This window comes from Electrona antarctica (assembly GCF_951216825.1).
Source record: "Electrona antarctica genome assembly, chromosome: 23".
In the NCBI taxonomy this organism is placed as follows: Eukaryota; Metazoa; Chordata; class Actinopteri; order Myctophiformes; family Myctophidae; genus Electrona; species Electrona antarctica.
The window spans coordinates 16,837,104-16,852,571 of record NC_136804.1 but is presented as its reverse complement, the minus strand read 5'-3'; the positions used below and the strand labels follow the sequence as shown (position 1 = coordinate 16,852,571).

The 15,468-nt window shown below is 44.9% G+C and overlaps 1 protein-coding gene across 2 annotated transcripts in view; it reads left to right on the top strand.

Annotated features, from left to right (window-relative positions):
- Positions 1-2,571: 2,571 nt before the first annotated feature.
- The window catches only part of myrfl (myelin regulatory factor like), a 19,750-nt gene continuing 6,853 nt past the window's right edge, over positions 2,572-15,468 (top strand). Inside the window, exons 1-13 of one of the 2 annotated variants that reach the window (XM_079493867.1) lie at positions 2,572-3,018; positions 6,887-7,022; positions 7,174-7,267; positions 9,843-9,904; positions 9,996-10,413; positions 10,948-11,160; positions 11,685-11,880; positions 12,221-12,297; positions 12,720-12,830; positions 13,138-13,228; positions 13,600-13,800; positions 13,957-14,065; positions 14,182-14,291. In XM_079493867.1, coding sequence (XP_079349993.1) covers positions 2,992-3,018; positions 6,887-7,022; positions 7,174-7,267; positions 9,843-9,904; positions 9,996-10,413; positions 10,948-11,160; positions 11,685-11,880; positions 12,221-12,297; positions 12,720-12,830; positions 13,138-13,228; positions 13,600-13,800; positions 13,957-14,065; positions 14,182-14,291 — 1,845 coding nt within the window. In that variant the 5' untranslated portion in view covers positions 2,572-2,991. Of the gene's footprint in view, positions 3,037-6,886; positions 7,023-7,173; positions 7,268-9,842; positions 9,905-9,995; positions 10,414-10,947; positions 11,161-11,684; positions 11,881-12,220; positions 12,298-12,719; positions 12,831-13,137; positions 13,229-13,599; positions 13,801-13,956; positions 14,066-14,181; positions 14,292-15,468 lie in introns of both variants that reach the window. The other variant, XM_079493868.1, reaches the window with a different exon arrangement.

Here is a 15,468-nt window from a genome sequence, read left to right as displayed (position 1 = left end):
TATTCGGAGAATTCGTGTAGCTGCATTGCCTATTAGCTTAACATGTAGCCTAAACTCTCGAGTTTAAATCTTAAAATACAACATTGCCTATGTTTGTCAAAAACAGAACAAATTCATATTAATGTGGGGTTCTGTTTGACCTAAATTGGACCTGACGTTGGATAAGTGTGAGAAGATTCGACACGGCTGTCGCTGCATGCAGAAATTACAAAAAAGATACATTTGATGGATTCCAGACAGGTCGCCCCTCCGCTGACCTCACGCCAATCAACATCAATCAGAATGTCCCTTTAAAGTCCCATCATGCCCAGACTGCCCCATCGTTTTCCAGACAGCATTTAAAAACATTGTATCATTTTGGAGGCACATCTATCGCACAGGTGCACGGCCGCTACCTATATAATAAAGCCCCCAAATGTCTCGTGCGCGCATTCTGCATTCTTTCTGCTTCGTATCTGCACACCAAAGAAGATCATGACATCCTCCACCACCAGAGCCGACGTGAGGAGCCTCGCCGCCGGACAGACGAGCCACACCATCCCGGACAAAGTGTTCGACATGTGGGAGGACCACATGAAGCTGGGCAGAACAATGGACGTGCTGCGCGGTGAGGTGGTGGTGGTGGACGGCCGGTCCTCGGCCTCGCCCGCCGGCAGTGTCTCATCATGGCCCGGACAGAGACTGGACAGCCAGGCCCTTCTCTACCACCAGCAGCACCTGCTCTGGACAGTAAGTAGACATGTCATGTATTACTCTATTTAAACGGGCTACATGTTTTGATTAGCGGCCTATTATTGTTATGATATAGGTTGCAAAACAGTTTGGAATTTTCAAAAAGAGTGAACTCAAAACAGGTAGCCTACAGGCTACAGCCTTAAGTTGTGAGTGAGTTCGCTATTTGAAAATGTATTTTTTAAAGCTTACATTTCTTTGGGAAATGTAGTCTAAGATTTAAACTCTCGTAGGTGTAATTTGCATCGATTCTCAGAATCGTTCAAATACGATCTACGAGAGTCTAAATGCAATGGGAAATGTTCTAAATACTTCGCAATGTGTAGTAGCCTACTTTTTAATGCGTGAAGTTGATATAGCCAGCCTATTAATATTAATAACCTAGGCATACTTTCTAATCTTTGTCCACCTACAGGACGAGAACTCCTCCGTGGACGGCAGCATCAGCACACCCCTCAGCCCGGGCGGCAGCAGCTCTCTGTCGTGGTCGTGGACTGGGTCTGATGATGTTTACAGCAGCGCAGGGACCCTCAGTCCAGCCAGTTCCGTTTCGGGTTACCAGGTTGGGGACTGGTTTGTCGGACCCCGTCGACCTGCTGCTAGTGCCACCATCAGCAACAACAGCACAATTAACTACTGCGGCTTCTGCAAGAAGAACGGAGAGACGTCCGAGGTGTACCGGTCCCACCACGCTCGGTCCCCGGACGGGAGAGTGACCACCTGCCCCGTCCTCAGAGCCTACACGTGCCCGCTGTGCCAGGCCACCGGGGACAGAGCGCACACTCGCCTGCATTGCCCGCGTGCACAGCAGCAGCAGCAAGCCCCGTGAACCCGGCGATCACACCGGGCAGATCATGCTGCTTAATCGAGACCCCATACTTCTGGGCCGAGGAGTGAGTGAGAAGTTCTCTCAGACTCACGGCTACTGACTGTACATAGTTAATTTAAGGTTAGCCCCATATGTGCCCTCTCCCTACGCTCATTCTGTAGCTCCGAGATGAGCTACAGAATGAGCGTAGTGCTGAGGGAACATACTGGGGCTAATTTAAGGTCAGAAATTAGAACTAGGTTATGTCTGACACATTCTCTTCATATGTTTTTTGTTTTTATTAAAAGTGACTGTACATAGTTAATTTAAGGTGAATGGCATATAGCATAGCCTATTAGGCCTATACTGTTGTGTTTTAAAAATCTCTTTATATATGTTTTGTTTTTCATTATTACGTAGGCTACTGACTGTACATAGTTATTTTAAGGTGAATGGCATATAGCCTATATATATATATACATGTCTGAAAAATGCTCTTTATACGTATTGTTTTTATTAATAGTAGCTGACTATAGGCCATACTATGGGTTCCAACTTCCAACAAGTTGTTTTTTGTTTTGTTGTTGGGTCTATGTTCTGTCATGGTTTGCATTGGGGCCTGCCGCCCTATTCCATACTGTAGTTGCATTTGTTTGTTGACTATTATGCATAGGTCGCAATAAAAGCCATGGCAATACTTGATGGTTACTGTCTGTGTTGTGTATCATTGGTAGGTTTCACGTTCGGTTTCTAATCTGAGATCATCTGGGATTGTTCTCAACATAAAGGGTATTCACATGCACCATAAACATGAATATCCCATTTATCAATATTGGTCTTATTAGTTGGTGTTATTATTTGTGAAAATTAATTGAACATTACCATTACATCATGTGCATCAAATTAGGACGCAATTCAAGGAATAATACATTATAAAAGACATGACACTTTTAGCTATGCTTCTCTTTGAAAGTATGTCAATGTCACCGTCTATAGGTGGCAGTGTTAGACCATCAATAATAGGCCTAGAACAAAAACACAGGAACGAAATGTCTGCTTTTATTTCACTGAAAGTCTGAAAGACAAGTTACTCTAATGATCTGGCCGTGCTTCCTGGTCATTCCTTCGAACAGAATTAGTTGTTTTTAAAGGACATCGTAGCAGGCATGATCATATAGCAGGCCTATATAGGACGAATCATCGTTATGTTACCTTAATTGGCTTAATACCTTCTCTTAGCAACAATACAACATTCACTTCCGGGGTACACAAGATGGATTTCATTGCGGATATATTATAATTATATCATTCATTATCGATTATAAGTGGGCGAGTGGAGGACGCCTTCCCTGGCTTTCATATGGGGGAGCCCTCCATGTTTGGAGGGTCGTGTGACTCGTGTCCAGGTCGTGTGTGGGTGGGGGTCTTTCCCCTATCCACGGTCCACCACCATGTTTATTCTGTCCTGGAGAGTAAAAGTAAGTAGGCTACTACTGGTAAACTTTATTTATAATTGAAGCACCTTTCAAAACATGGTTTTAAGCAAACAAGTTGTGACACATTGTGTGTAAATATAGGCTACAAATTGTGGAATGCCAACCAGCCATCAATGGGATGGCTCCTTCAAAACTCTATCTGTCTGCCATTTTAACCCAATTTGGACCTGACCAGTCTTATAGCTTGCCAAAAGACATGTCCCCCCACTGTTTTTCTCTAAATCTACTTTTACTGCTAGTATTGATCTCTATAGTGTTATATGCCTTGATGAATTTAATACACAGGACCACAAGCCGTCAGGCATTGTGTGTTATCCTTTCAGCATTATTAGTGTGGTTGCCCTAAAGGGCAACCAGACTATTGTAATTGTAACACTTTATTATTTTTTTTATTTTACTAGAGTAAGACAAAGTTTGTCCCACTACTAGTCCCACAGTTTTGACTGTACGCACTTGAGCCATATGTCAAATTGACTGTAAAAATCGGGAATCGTGTGCTTGCTCGTTTCTAAGAGAAATGTTGTATAGTTTAATTGATATTAATTTATTAGTGAATTAAATGTCCCCATTGACATGAATGGGAAAATGCGAAAAATCACGTTCAAGTATTTTTTCCTCGGAGACCGTAAGGGCTATAGTTACAAAACTTGGAGGGATAATTCGTAATACTTACTAAAATTAATTAACTTATAATTATATCGGTCGGCCTCATGGTGGCGCTATAACAGCCCACTATACGTGTTGGCTTATAAGTCTTGAACCGTAGGTCGTAAATTCAAAATTCCTTTCTCCCTGTATTCCTTGGGCCATGACGCATCTCCCCATATAGGCCACGCCCATTTGCGTCATGATAGATCTTCCGCCATTTTGAATTTTCTCCAAAACACACTTTTTGCTCCTCCTCCTACAGATTTTGTCAAAATCTCACAAAAATGTGTACACATGATCTCTGGACCTTTCCGATGAAGACACCACAGGCGGAATTTTGATAGTGCGTATCGTTCGGCCGTAATCGGCTTCCGAAGTTAGTGGGATGGGCCTATTTTAGAAAAAATGCCATAAATCCCGAACGAAATGTCCGATCCATCCCAAATTTGAATCACATGTCGCGGGTGGTTAAATCAACCAAGTACCAAAAGCAATTCCATTTTCATCCATAGGGGGCGCCGCAAATGCGAGAAATGTAACCGTTTATCGCAAAAGCATGATTTTTGGGGGATAATTCCCCTCCGAATTACTTACGCATGATCGCAGGGGTGCCGTGACATTGTAATTGGCTGGCAATATCAGTGGGAGGGGCATATGTAAGCCACTGCGGCAACCACACTTTGCAATTTTTTAAAATTGCGACCTTTCTAGTTGTATAACTGTACCTCTGTACCTGTTAATAAGGCAATCAATCAATCAAATGAGGGTCAGGCGGTAAGTGGCATTGGTGGAAAAAGTACTCAAATGTTTACGTAAGTAAGAGTATTAATACTGTAATGTAGAAATAATCTGTTACAAGCAAAAGTCTGGAAATTCAAAATGTTTGAGTAAAAGTATATTGGCTTCAAAATGTACTTAATGTATCAAAATTGTGTACTGGCCAGTGGCCATATAAGGAGCATGTCTTGAGTGTACAGGGTTTGATGAGGTCAGATCAACATATGGAATGTCAGAACAGGTCAGCTCCATATATGGAGATCTAAGGGTGGTAGCGGGGACATTCTCTTGAGTGTACAGAGTGTGATGATGTCCGGGCCTTAATTTTCGGGCGTTGAGAACTATAGTTTTCGCCGGCTGCCGGGCACGGCTGCACTAATAACTTTTGGGCAGGCCCGTCTAGAGTTTGAATGGACATGTATCAGTCAAAAGGGAGACATCGAAGAGGAAGGATGGATGGGGAAGGATCAACATATGGAATGTCAGAACAGGTTCGGACATATTTGCATATATGGAGATCTAAGGGTTTGAGGTCAGATGTAGCCAATATTGGCCAACATTGATGACATCAGTGATCTCCATATATGGGCTTAATTGCGACAGCAGATCGCCATCCCTGATGATGTCACGAGACCTGGGCACCATATATGGGGGCATTCCCATGTATGGGGATTTCACAGTGATGTGACGGCGACATTGAACGACTCTGATACAATATATGCCTGGTATAGTAAAGATGATTGACACTTTTAGCCTTTTACTGCATGCAATTTGCTCTTCTGTGACCACAAGTGCCGCCAAATCTGTCACGTATATGACAAGTTGAGTTAGTAAGAGTTGGACTAAATCGGCCTCGCATGGTATATTGCTTTAATCCATTAAGACCTGAGGCATATTCTGAAAATGTGAAAAACATTCTGAAAAACATGGTGCTCAAAGCTTTTTCAAGTCAAGGACCCCAAAATCTATTAGCCCCCCCCCCCTCCATCGCAAACTATTTTGTTCTAGGGACCCCCAAAAGCCGGTCTGCTATTTTCAAAAAATATCTGTGGAACCAAGTAAAACGAAATTGAATGCCTCAACTTCTACATTCCAAATGCTTTTCTTTTTTAGTAGGAGGGAGAGAGAGAGAGAGAGAGAGAGAGAGAGAGAGATATTCACCTTGCCTGGTTTATGGCCACACACACACACACACACACACACACACACACACAGGAGTATGCCTGCTCTAGTCAGGTATACTGTGCGTGAGTGTCTGATACTGTCCAAAGATCAAAGTACAATTTGACATACGTGCAGGCAGACAGGCAGGCAGGCGCCGGTGTGTCGATTAACATTAGGCTACATAAAATAGATTCTACATTATAATACTGCTGTGGATGGAGATGTGGAATAAAGGTGTTCAGCACATCGGAGTCAACTCTCTCGTCAACACTCATGGATTATACTTGAAGCAGAGGACTGTGTGACCGAAAGATATAGAAAGAGACTAGGCTGTTTACACAAGGTTTGGCGGCCATTTTGAAGATCTAGCCTCAGGTGTGTTTCATGCGGAAGTCTATTCTCTGGTTTGATATACTCTGACAGACTAGAACAAGCTTTTTATTGTGATGATGTATATTCTTTGGTTTGATATTGAAATATTCTAACTACTAGAACAAGCTTTTTATGGTTTGATATATCACTCAATTACCGGAACTGGATTTTTGTTGTAATTATGTAAGACGATGGCTTTACCACTGTGCCATGTTTCATCAGTTTCAATCAATTAAGTAAGAATAGGCTTATTCACAACTAGTATAACTAATAGGCCTGTATACTATACTCACTTGTTGTATACAACAGTGGTTCCCAGGGTCCGGGGACCCCCAGGGGTCCTTGAGGGAGTTTCAGGGGGTCCCCAGCTAAATTATATTTTGGAACCAAATGGACCCTTATGGGTTTCTAACTCTGAGCATGTACAAATGGAACCAAATGGACCCCATACACTCTCGGAGTTAAATTAACATTGATTTGGTCTGTAGATTAATATGCATGTCAAACTGGGGGTCCTTGAAATTAAAATGTTTGAAAATATTCTCTTATGAGGGTCCTTAGGCTAATGAGTGTCAATTTGGGGGTAACATTTATTACATCAAGGGTTCCAAAACCTTCAAAATAGTCATTTCTGAACTGGGGACCCCCACCCTGACAAGCACTTGGAATTTTAGGCATTACGTTTGACTTGGTTCCACAGATACATAAAATTGCCGATCTACAAGCTCACAACGCCTCGCATTCCACAGATAAAGACTGAAAATAGCCGATCAAGCTCACAAGGCCTCGCAGTGCGAGGTGTTGTGAGGCTGTGAGCTTGTAGATCGGCTATTGTCACAATGTTTGCTTCTTTTTTACGTAATATTTTTATTTTTCCCCTGTGTAATAGAACAACATAAGCAGTGTTGGTGAGCAGGGCTCTCGCATGGCTTCTGTACCCCAGCATCTGCTTGAGCCTGGGGGTGGAGGCAGGCTGCCTGTTGATGTTCTCGGAGAGAACGAGGCTCTTCAGCGCTTCTTCGAAGGTGAGGTTGACCGTTCTTTTATTACAGTTCTAAACACACACACACACACACACACACACACACACACACACACACACACACACATTTTCTAGTCCTTGGGTTATTAATCATCAAAGATAATAATCCTGTCATATTGTGTGCGTGCGTGCAGTTCAGGATGTGAGCGGAGTGCTGGAGAGCTCTGTTGCCGTGGACACCAGCATTCTGGAAGAGTACATTGCCAATGACATGTTTGTTAACAGCTTGTGAGTAACACACACACACACACACACACACACACACACACACACACACACACACACACACACACACGGTATGACATCCACCAATGTTGGTTAAGGTTCTCGTTGCCCATGTTCACCTGAATACACCTCCTTGTTACGTAACACCTGCTTTATGATGTGTGTGTGACCTAGTTGCACAGAACAACAACACAGCCTCTATATAAACCCCTCTGGGGTCCAGAGTTACACTGAGGAATTTTGGCGTGAAATGCTTTTCCATAAGTGAATATAGACACGTAAAAGTTTGCATATCGTCTCTGTCGGGTGGAAACCGTTCAAGTTGAAAAGTAGCAGATCTACAAGCTGGAAATGCATCGCTCCGTGCCGCGTTTCCACCTTGTTTATCCAATTTATGGAAAAGCACAAAAAGTTAAAATATGGAGATTGGAGGTTTCTGCCCGACAGCAATGATATGTGCCCAGACTGCCCACACACACTAGCTCTGTCGATATCATTAAGAGTTCTGAATTACTGAACAACAGCCCTACTAGACATGACGCCAAGGCCAGAACCTTTACAGGTATGTGAAGTTCATGTAAAGTCCTCATCTTCCACAAATTGGCATGGCAAATCATTTGGGCAGTCAACCTGGTCATAAAAAGAAGCAATGGCTCGCAACTCACTTTTAAATGCTCCAAACTTTAATTCAGCGACAGGCAGGCAGAAATAAAAACGACGGTTCGATCTCACAGTCTTTGTCAGGTCGACCTCACGGTCTTGTCAAGTATACTTGACAAGACCGTCAAGTATACTTGACAAAGACTGTGAGGTCGAAACGTTGTATTTTTTCTTCCTGCCTATCGCCGAATAAAAGTTTGGAGCATTTAAAAGTGAGTTGCGACATATCTTACTCTGAATGAACCTGGTCATGCCTTCTGGCTGAGTTGTGCATGTCACATTTTAAAAGTGAAAGTCTGAATAGTTTTATAGCTGTTTGCTGTGAAGTAGTCAGGCTTGAACTGATATCGCTGCAGCTAGCATCACTCAACCTCACTGCCAGACGGGTGTTTAAATCTTAAAGTCCTGGCTTTTTCGGTCATTTTATTTTGAAGTTTCAGTCTGAAATGGTAGACCCTACTGGGGGTCCACGCATAATTCCGACGACCCCTTGTACTGTATGTTTCTGAACAAATCCCAGTCTCATCCAGTTGGGCGATGGGAAGACATTAGCCAGAAAAGGCTATGTTTGTAGCCGGCATCTCGCGCAGAGTGAGGGAGAAAGAGAGGGGTGAAGCATGTTTATTATGTTTTTAGATACGTATTGTATGTATGTACTGTTTAAGTTTAAAACGAGTAATGCACCACCTGGCCCTCATCTTGAGTTGGGCAAAGAATAGGGATGGGCAATTATTCGGTCATCACATCGTTATTGGATATCATAATAATATTGTATTTTATAATAATTATGTAAAAAAAAAGAAAGAGAAAAAAGCCTGTTTTCTTTTACAGGAATGCCTTTATGGACTTTTTATATACGCCTTTAAAGATGTGGTAAAAAACCCAACTCTTTTCACACTTTTAGAGCATATCCCTGGTCATAATATGACATACTACTAGATAACATTTTGTTGTATTCTGTGTGTATTCACCACCACCATAAAAATCAAATTTTAATTACTTCCTGAAAACGAAAACGTGCTGCGTGATGACGTGTCGAGGCTCACATCAATAAAAGCCAATAAAAATGAATCTCACCCGTTTGATTCCCATTGCTGTTTTGGTTACAAACTACTCTGTTTTTAATCTCATTCAAGCTGACATCCAGACAGTGTATTACTCGTTTTAAACTTAATCATCACGCTAACATATGTATATACAGTAGGTTGTGTAGAGGTTAGAGATAAGCTCCTGGCTTTGCTGCCGTCTCTCTGTCACTTTGTAAACAAAACCTCTGCATGTGCGCGTGCATGAGACGGAGACGTCCCATAGCCTGGAAGGATGCGACGCTCTGTTTGGTTCAGAAACTCGGGTCATAGCGTTTGAGGCTGAAACTTCAAAATAAAATGCCCAAATTAACCATTTCACCCCGTCTTTAAATGATTTTGCATCGCTTACTCTGTTTCCGGGTAGCTCAGACAGTAGAGCTCTCGCCTTTGGACCACAAGTTCATAGGTTTGATCCCGGGCACCGCCAACTCAGCGTATGAGTAGCACGGCTTGGGTGCGGCAAGTCATGTGGAAAGTACTGGGATCTGATGGTAGGTGTGCCGCTCCACCTCAGCATCCATCTCCCAGGGGTCTAGCGCATTGTTAACTTACGGGGACAGACTCCCATGTGTTACCAGCTGATACCGACAATAAGCCATTCCTGAGCCCCGACCTACTTATTAATATCGCCGCACATTTGCACATGAGAGATTTAGCGTTTAGTTAAGGTTTAGCGTTTAAAGGTATGTTATTTCATTACTATAATTATGCATTAATAAAACCCTTTAACCTATTGCACATGGTGCAGCTCTATGTTCATTTTCATTTGGGAGTTTTCATTTGGGAGTTTAGTGTTAACTGTACTCGTGAATCATTTCATGTTTCCTCAGCATGCTTCCAGATTCTCCTCCTGATTCCAGCTCTGAGCCCTGCTCACCACCTCAAATACCAGGTCACTATTATTCATTTTATTATTATACAGTGTAAACATATACCTGCAAACCAGTCAGATGGCGGCTAACACACACTGTCCCTGCCTCCAGACCTCCACTATGATCCTCATTGGTCTGCCCGGCAGCACACCTACCAGGAAGTGGCACCGTTCCCGCTGATAGGGTCACAGCAGCACTCCGCCGTCTCGTCCTGTCGCTTTAAGGACAGAGGCTCCGCCCCTCCTCTCCACGTGGACCCGCCCCCCACGCACGCTCAGCTGCGCGTCATGGGTCTCACCAACACGCACGTGGACGCACACGCCAAGGCCGACACGCACCAGCACATGTCGAGACACACGCCGCCGAGCAGCAACGCACATTACCTCAGTCCGGACGGCTCCGCCCACATTTACACGCCTGCCCCCAACCACACCCCCTCCAGAGTCCAGCAGGCGGCCCCCCGCCCCGCCCCCACGGAGGGTTACCCACCCACCCCCCATGGCGGGACCTCCGACCTGGGTCCTGTGGGGTGAGTGAAAGCACTGGTTCAAGGTTCAAGGTGGTACTTTATTTTTGTACAGGTATATATTAAGAGTACAAATTATTTTGGTTTGGCTTCCTTCAGACAATGCAGTAGCATAGATTCAAGGACCACTTTTCCACCTACCTTCATATAATTGGTCCTCACTAATGTTCATGAAACATCTTCACACTTCCTGTCACTGAGTGTTTCCACTAAGGAAAGTAGTCTTTCAACATCTTAAAACTGTTATTGTTTTGGTGAGTAGCGAATGTGTATTTCTTCTTTTTTTGAGGGGTGCTAGCCCCTCCTATGCACAGCTTTGTGTATTTGTGTGTATGAGCATGGAATGTGATGATTTGATTGGCTGAGCACGGAATGTGATGATGTATGATGATAAGAGCGCCCCTCACTTCACACAAGTGTGATGTTTACTAAAGACGAGAGGCTTTGTTTTTTAGATTGGTTTGTTAATGGATAAAGTTCAACAAAAGGCAGTCATATTAATATAATTAATATATTAATATTAAACCTCTATCTCAGCTCTCCTGTGCAGCAGCCCCGTGCAAAGCGCAGAAGGACGTCGGACCCGTATGAGGGCTCGTACGACTCGTCTCCGGACACGGTGTACGACAGTGACGCTGGTGCTGCGTGTTCTGGGGGCGGAGTCACCCTGGGACCATACCAGCTGCTCAACTGGGAGCCTTACAGGCCAGCGGAGTGGAAAACGCTGTACAACGCCAACTACCACACGCTGTGAGTACACGGCAGTGGTGGTCAAAAAGTACTCGCATTCTTTTTTTACTTAAGTGAAAGTAGCAATACTGTTACAAGTAGAAGTCCGGAATTGAGTAAAAGTACTTGAGTAAAAGTGTAGGCATCAAAATGTACTTTGTGTTATTTACTACCATTGACATCTTTGACGTCCTATTTCCCAATGGTTCTCCCTGCCGATGATGTCTTTGACGCCTTTTTTATTGATTTTTTTTTAATATTATTGATTCAGAATAGTCTCGCTAATATCTACCCAGTAATAGCTTAGTGTGTAAAAGTGTCAAATGAAACCAAATGACAAAACTAATGCTCCCAAGCTCTGCTCATGGATTAAAGTTCTCTGTCGCCACGACTGATTTCAGTCATTTGGATTCCATAGAAGCCAGCGTGTCTTCAATCGAGCAATACCTGTATGTTCAGAAGCAAACTGTGATTGGCCAGAATGAGATGATGTATGATGATAAGAGCGCCCCTCACTTCACACGGGTGTGATTTCATTAATACAGGTCTGTCCCAGCCTACCACGTGATCACAGATAAAGGCTTTAACTTCTCGGCGGCTGACGAAGCGTTCATCTGCCAGAAGAAGAATCACTTCCAGGTCACAGTGCACGTGGGCGTGCATGGCGAGCCGCGCTACATCAGCACGCCCGGCGGCCCGCGACATGTCGAGTACTTCCAGGTCAAAGTGTTCGGGATCAAGGTGAGGATGTGGGTCTCGTGCACGCGCCCACACGCACGCACACACGCATGCATGCACTTACACACACTATCCCTCTATCTATCAATCTACCTGACTATACCAGAGGTATAGAGCTACATAGGACCTATGAGTGTACATAGAACCTATAGGGCCCAGCAAAATATCCCAAAAGGGCCGTAAACAGAGGACCTTAGGAGAGACACAGGTCGCGAGACATGGCCAAAGCGTTTCCGGGGGTCCCCAGTCAAAAAGGTTGAGAACCCCTGCTCTATACAGTATATCCATTGACCTGTCTGTCTGTCTGTCTGTCTGTCTGTCTGTCTGTCTGTCTGTCTCTCAGCTTGACAGTCCATCACATCGTGTGACCATAGAGCAGTCACAGTCCGACCGCACCAAGAGACCTTTTCGCCCCCTGCGGTAGGTGACCATCTGTCCACCACATCTGCTGACCTTGACGCTTCAACAGTTTGCTCTGTGTCAGTCTGTCAGATGGATCATGAATGATGTCAACAACGGTAATGCTGCCTTCACACTGGCAGCTGCAAAAGCTACAAAAGCAACGCTGTGTATCTGTCGTCGAGGCTCTGTTGAGGTGCTGAGAAGTTGACATCAAGCGAGAACGAGAAAACTATGAAGGAAAATAGAAAGCCTTGGTTTTAAAAAGAACGAGTGAGGAAATGGTTAAACAACATTTCTTCATTTTGTAGCTGCAGTTGAAGACGGCTCAGCTTGGACTGTAGCTTTGTAGTGTTTGTACCACACTCAATGCATTATCAAACTGGGGGTCCTTGACATGTAAAGGGTTGAGAGAATCACTGACTCTACTCTGTTCTGCTCAGGGTCAATCTCCCAGGTGACAAGATCACCAAGGTGACACTGGGTCGACTTCACTTCAGTGAGACCACAGCCAATAACATGAGGAAGAAAGGACGTCCCAACCCTGACCAGAGGTGTGTGTGTGTGTGTGTGTGTGTGTGTGTGTGTGTGTGTGTGTGTGGGGGGGGGGGGGGGGGGGGTAGGGGCAAGCGCCAAGCGCCAAGCAGGTAGTGAGATGGCTATCCACAAAAACGTTATGATGTTGTGTGTGTGTGTGTGTGTGTGTGTGTGTGTGTGTGTGTGTGTGTGTGTGTGTGTGTGTGTGTGTGTGTGTGTGTGTGTGTGTGTGTGTGTGTGTGTGTGTGTGTGTGTGTGTGTGTGTGTGTGTGTGTGTGTGTGTGTGTGTGTGTGTGTGTGTGTGTGTGTGTGTGTGTGTGTCAGGTACTTTCGCTTGGTTGTAGGTCTGTATGCCACAGTCATGGAGGAGAGCTACTTAGTGACAGCCCTGACGTCTGAGAAAATCATTGTCAGGGTAATGCGCACACACCACACACACGCACATATAGACAATACATAGATGACTACTTAGTCATGTACCTAATATGGACAGTGTTTATTCATATAATCTGGATGAAATATGTACAATATTTAGTCATGTAATGGATAGTATTTAGAGGCTGCGTGTCTACAGACTAGAACGCCCCTTTAGCTAGCAGCGCTAGTCTTCCATGTATTTCTATGGTAAAGATGCGCTGGTGAGCTCCTCTCACACTTCAAGCAGACTATAATAGTTGGACTTTTGGAAAGGAGTTCCTGGTCATCTGATCCTCCTGGATGTATCTAGATAGTATTTAGTAGTCATGTAATCTGGATGTAATCTGTATTCCCCATCACCTCTCTCAGGCTTCGAACCCGGGTCAGTTTGAGCCGGACGGCGAGCCGATGTGGCAGAGGGGGGCGGGGCCAGACAGCGTGGTGTGCCAGGGGAGGGTCGGCATCAACACGGACCACCCGGACGAGGCCCTGGTCGTCGGGGGCAACGCCAAGGTGATGGGGGCCGTGCTGCACCCGTCAGACCGCCGAGCCAAATACAACATCCACGAGGTGAGTATAGTGGGGTTAAAACCCACGTACGATGATTATCTTAACGCATTCCAAGCCATCCACAATATATCTTGTGGAAAGTTATTAATTCCATCTTGGCCTAAGATGGAGTTAAAGTTAGTCTCTCTCTCTCTCTCTCTCTCTCTCTCTCTCCAGGTCGATACAGAGGAGCAGTTAAGGCGAATAACTCAGATGAGGATCGTAGAATACGACTATAAGCCAGAGTTCGCTTCTAGCATGGGAATAGACCACACCCACCAGACAGGTACTCATCAGAATAGACCACACCCACCAGATAGGTATATGACAGAATAGGCCACGCCCATCAGACACAAGGCTATAATGAGATGACATGATGTATAATATAATGTGTGTTTGAAGGTATCATTGCTCAGGAGATTATGGAGCTGCTTCCTCAGGCTGTGAAGGAGGTCGGCCACCTGACATGTTCAGATGGAGAGCAAATAGAGAACTTCCTCATGGTAGACAAGGTACCTGTCTGTCTTTCTGTCTGTCTGAGTTACAGTTAGCCTGGAAACCAGACAAAAAAAATTGCATTTCGCTCACCCCAGAGCTGTGGGTGACCAATCAGAGTCCACTATTCATTTCAAACTCAACGTGAGACTTACTTAGTAAAAAAGAAAAAGTGAGACTTTTTTGCAGTGGCGTTGGAATCTGTTTGCAACCGCCCCTTGGAAATAAATCTTCCACACTGAAGTTCCAGACTAATGTCTACGCAGTGATATTAGTCTGGCCGTGCCAGTCTACAGTAGTCAAGTTTTGATTTGACTGAGGCCTGGATAAGGACCTGGGTAGAGCTGGGTGAGGAATTGTCTGATATTTTGAATGTTATCTTATATACAATTGAAAAGGTGTCCCCAAAAGGTGTCCCCAGGACAGGAACAAAAGGCACCAGCTACTACGTCACTGACACACTGCAACACACACTGCAACAACCCACTAAACACACTAACACGTCACACACTTACCCTCCGCGTCGTTCGTTCCCTATCTCCTCATGTCGCGCTGCACGGCCACACTCAACACCAGCCGCGTAAACATTGTCATCGCACTGCCACTCAAGCCGGCTCCCGTCCACACTCGCAAACAATATCAATATCAATAACAAACACAAACACGCCACAAGCACCGACACCCCCGCCTAATTTGTTGCCACGTCTATGAAAACAAGCCCAGAAAAAATGCCATTCAACACGCTACTTACAACTCGCTTACAATTCGCGGACCTGGCAACACTGCATCCTGTTTTCCCATTGGCTACGGTTGCTACAACACGCATTTGCACTGCATCTTGGGAGCAACACAGCTTAATGTAGGGGTCACCGATTGCTGTGCTACATCCCCCTCATGTTCTCACCACCCCGTTCGCCAACACCACACACACTAACCTACACAATTCTCCACATGCAACACAGGGCCCTTATTGGCTAGCCCCCTCACATGGCGATCCCCACGCAGCCAACCACAGGGCAGCCAGCCACACACACACACACACACACACACACACTCATTCTAACTTGGACGGACAGCGCCGCGATTACATACACAGTTTACCATACGTCCTCTTTTGGGGGCCTGTCCGGCCAGTCCGGGTGGTTTTATAAATACCTTCAAATGTCCGGGGTTTTACACGTATCGCCTGTAGTG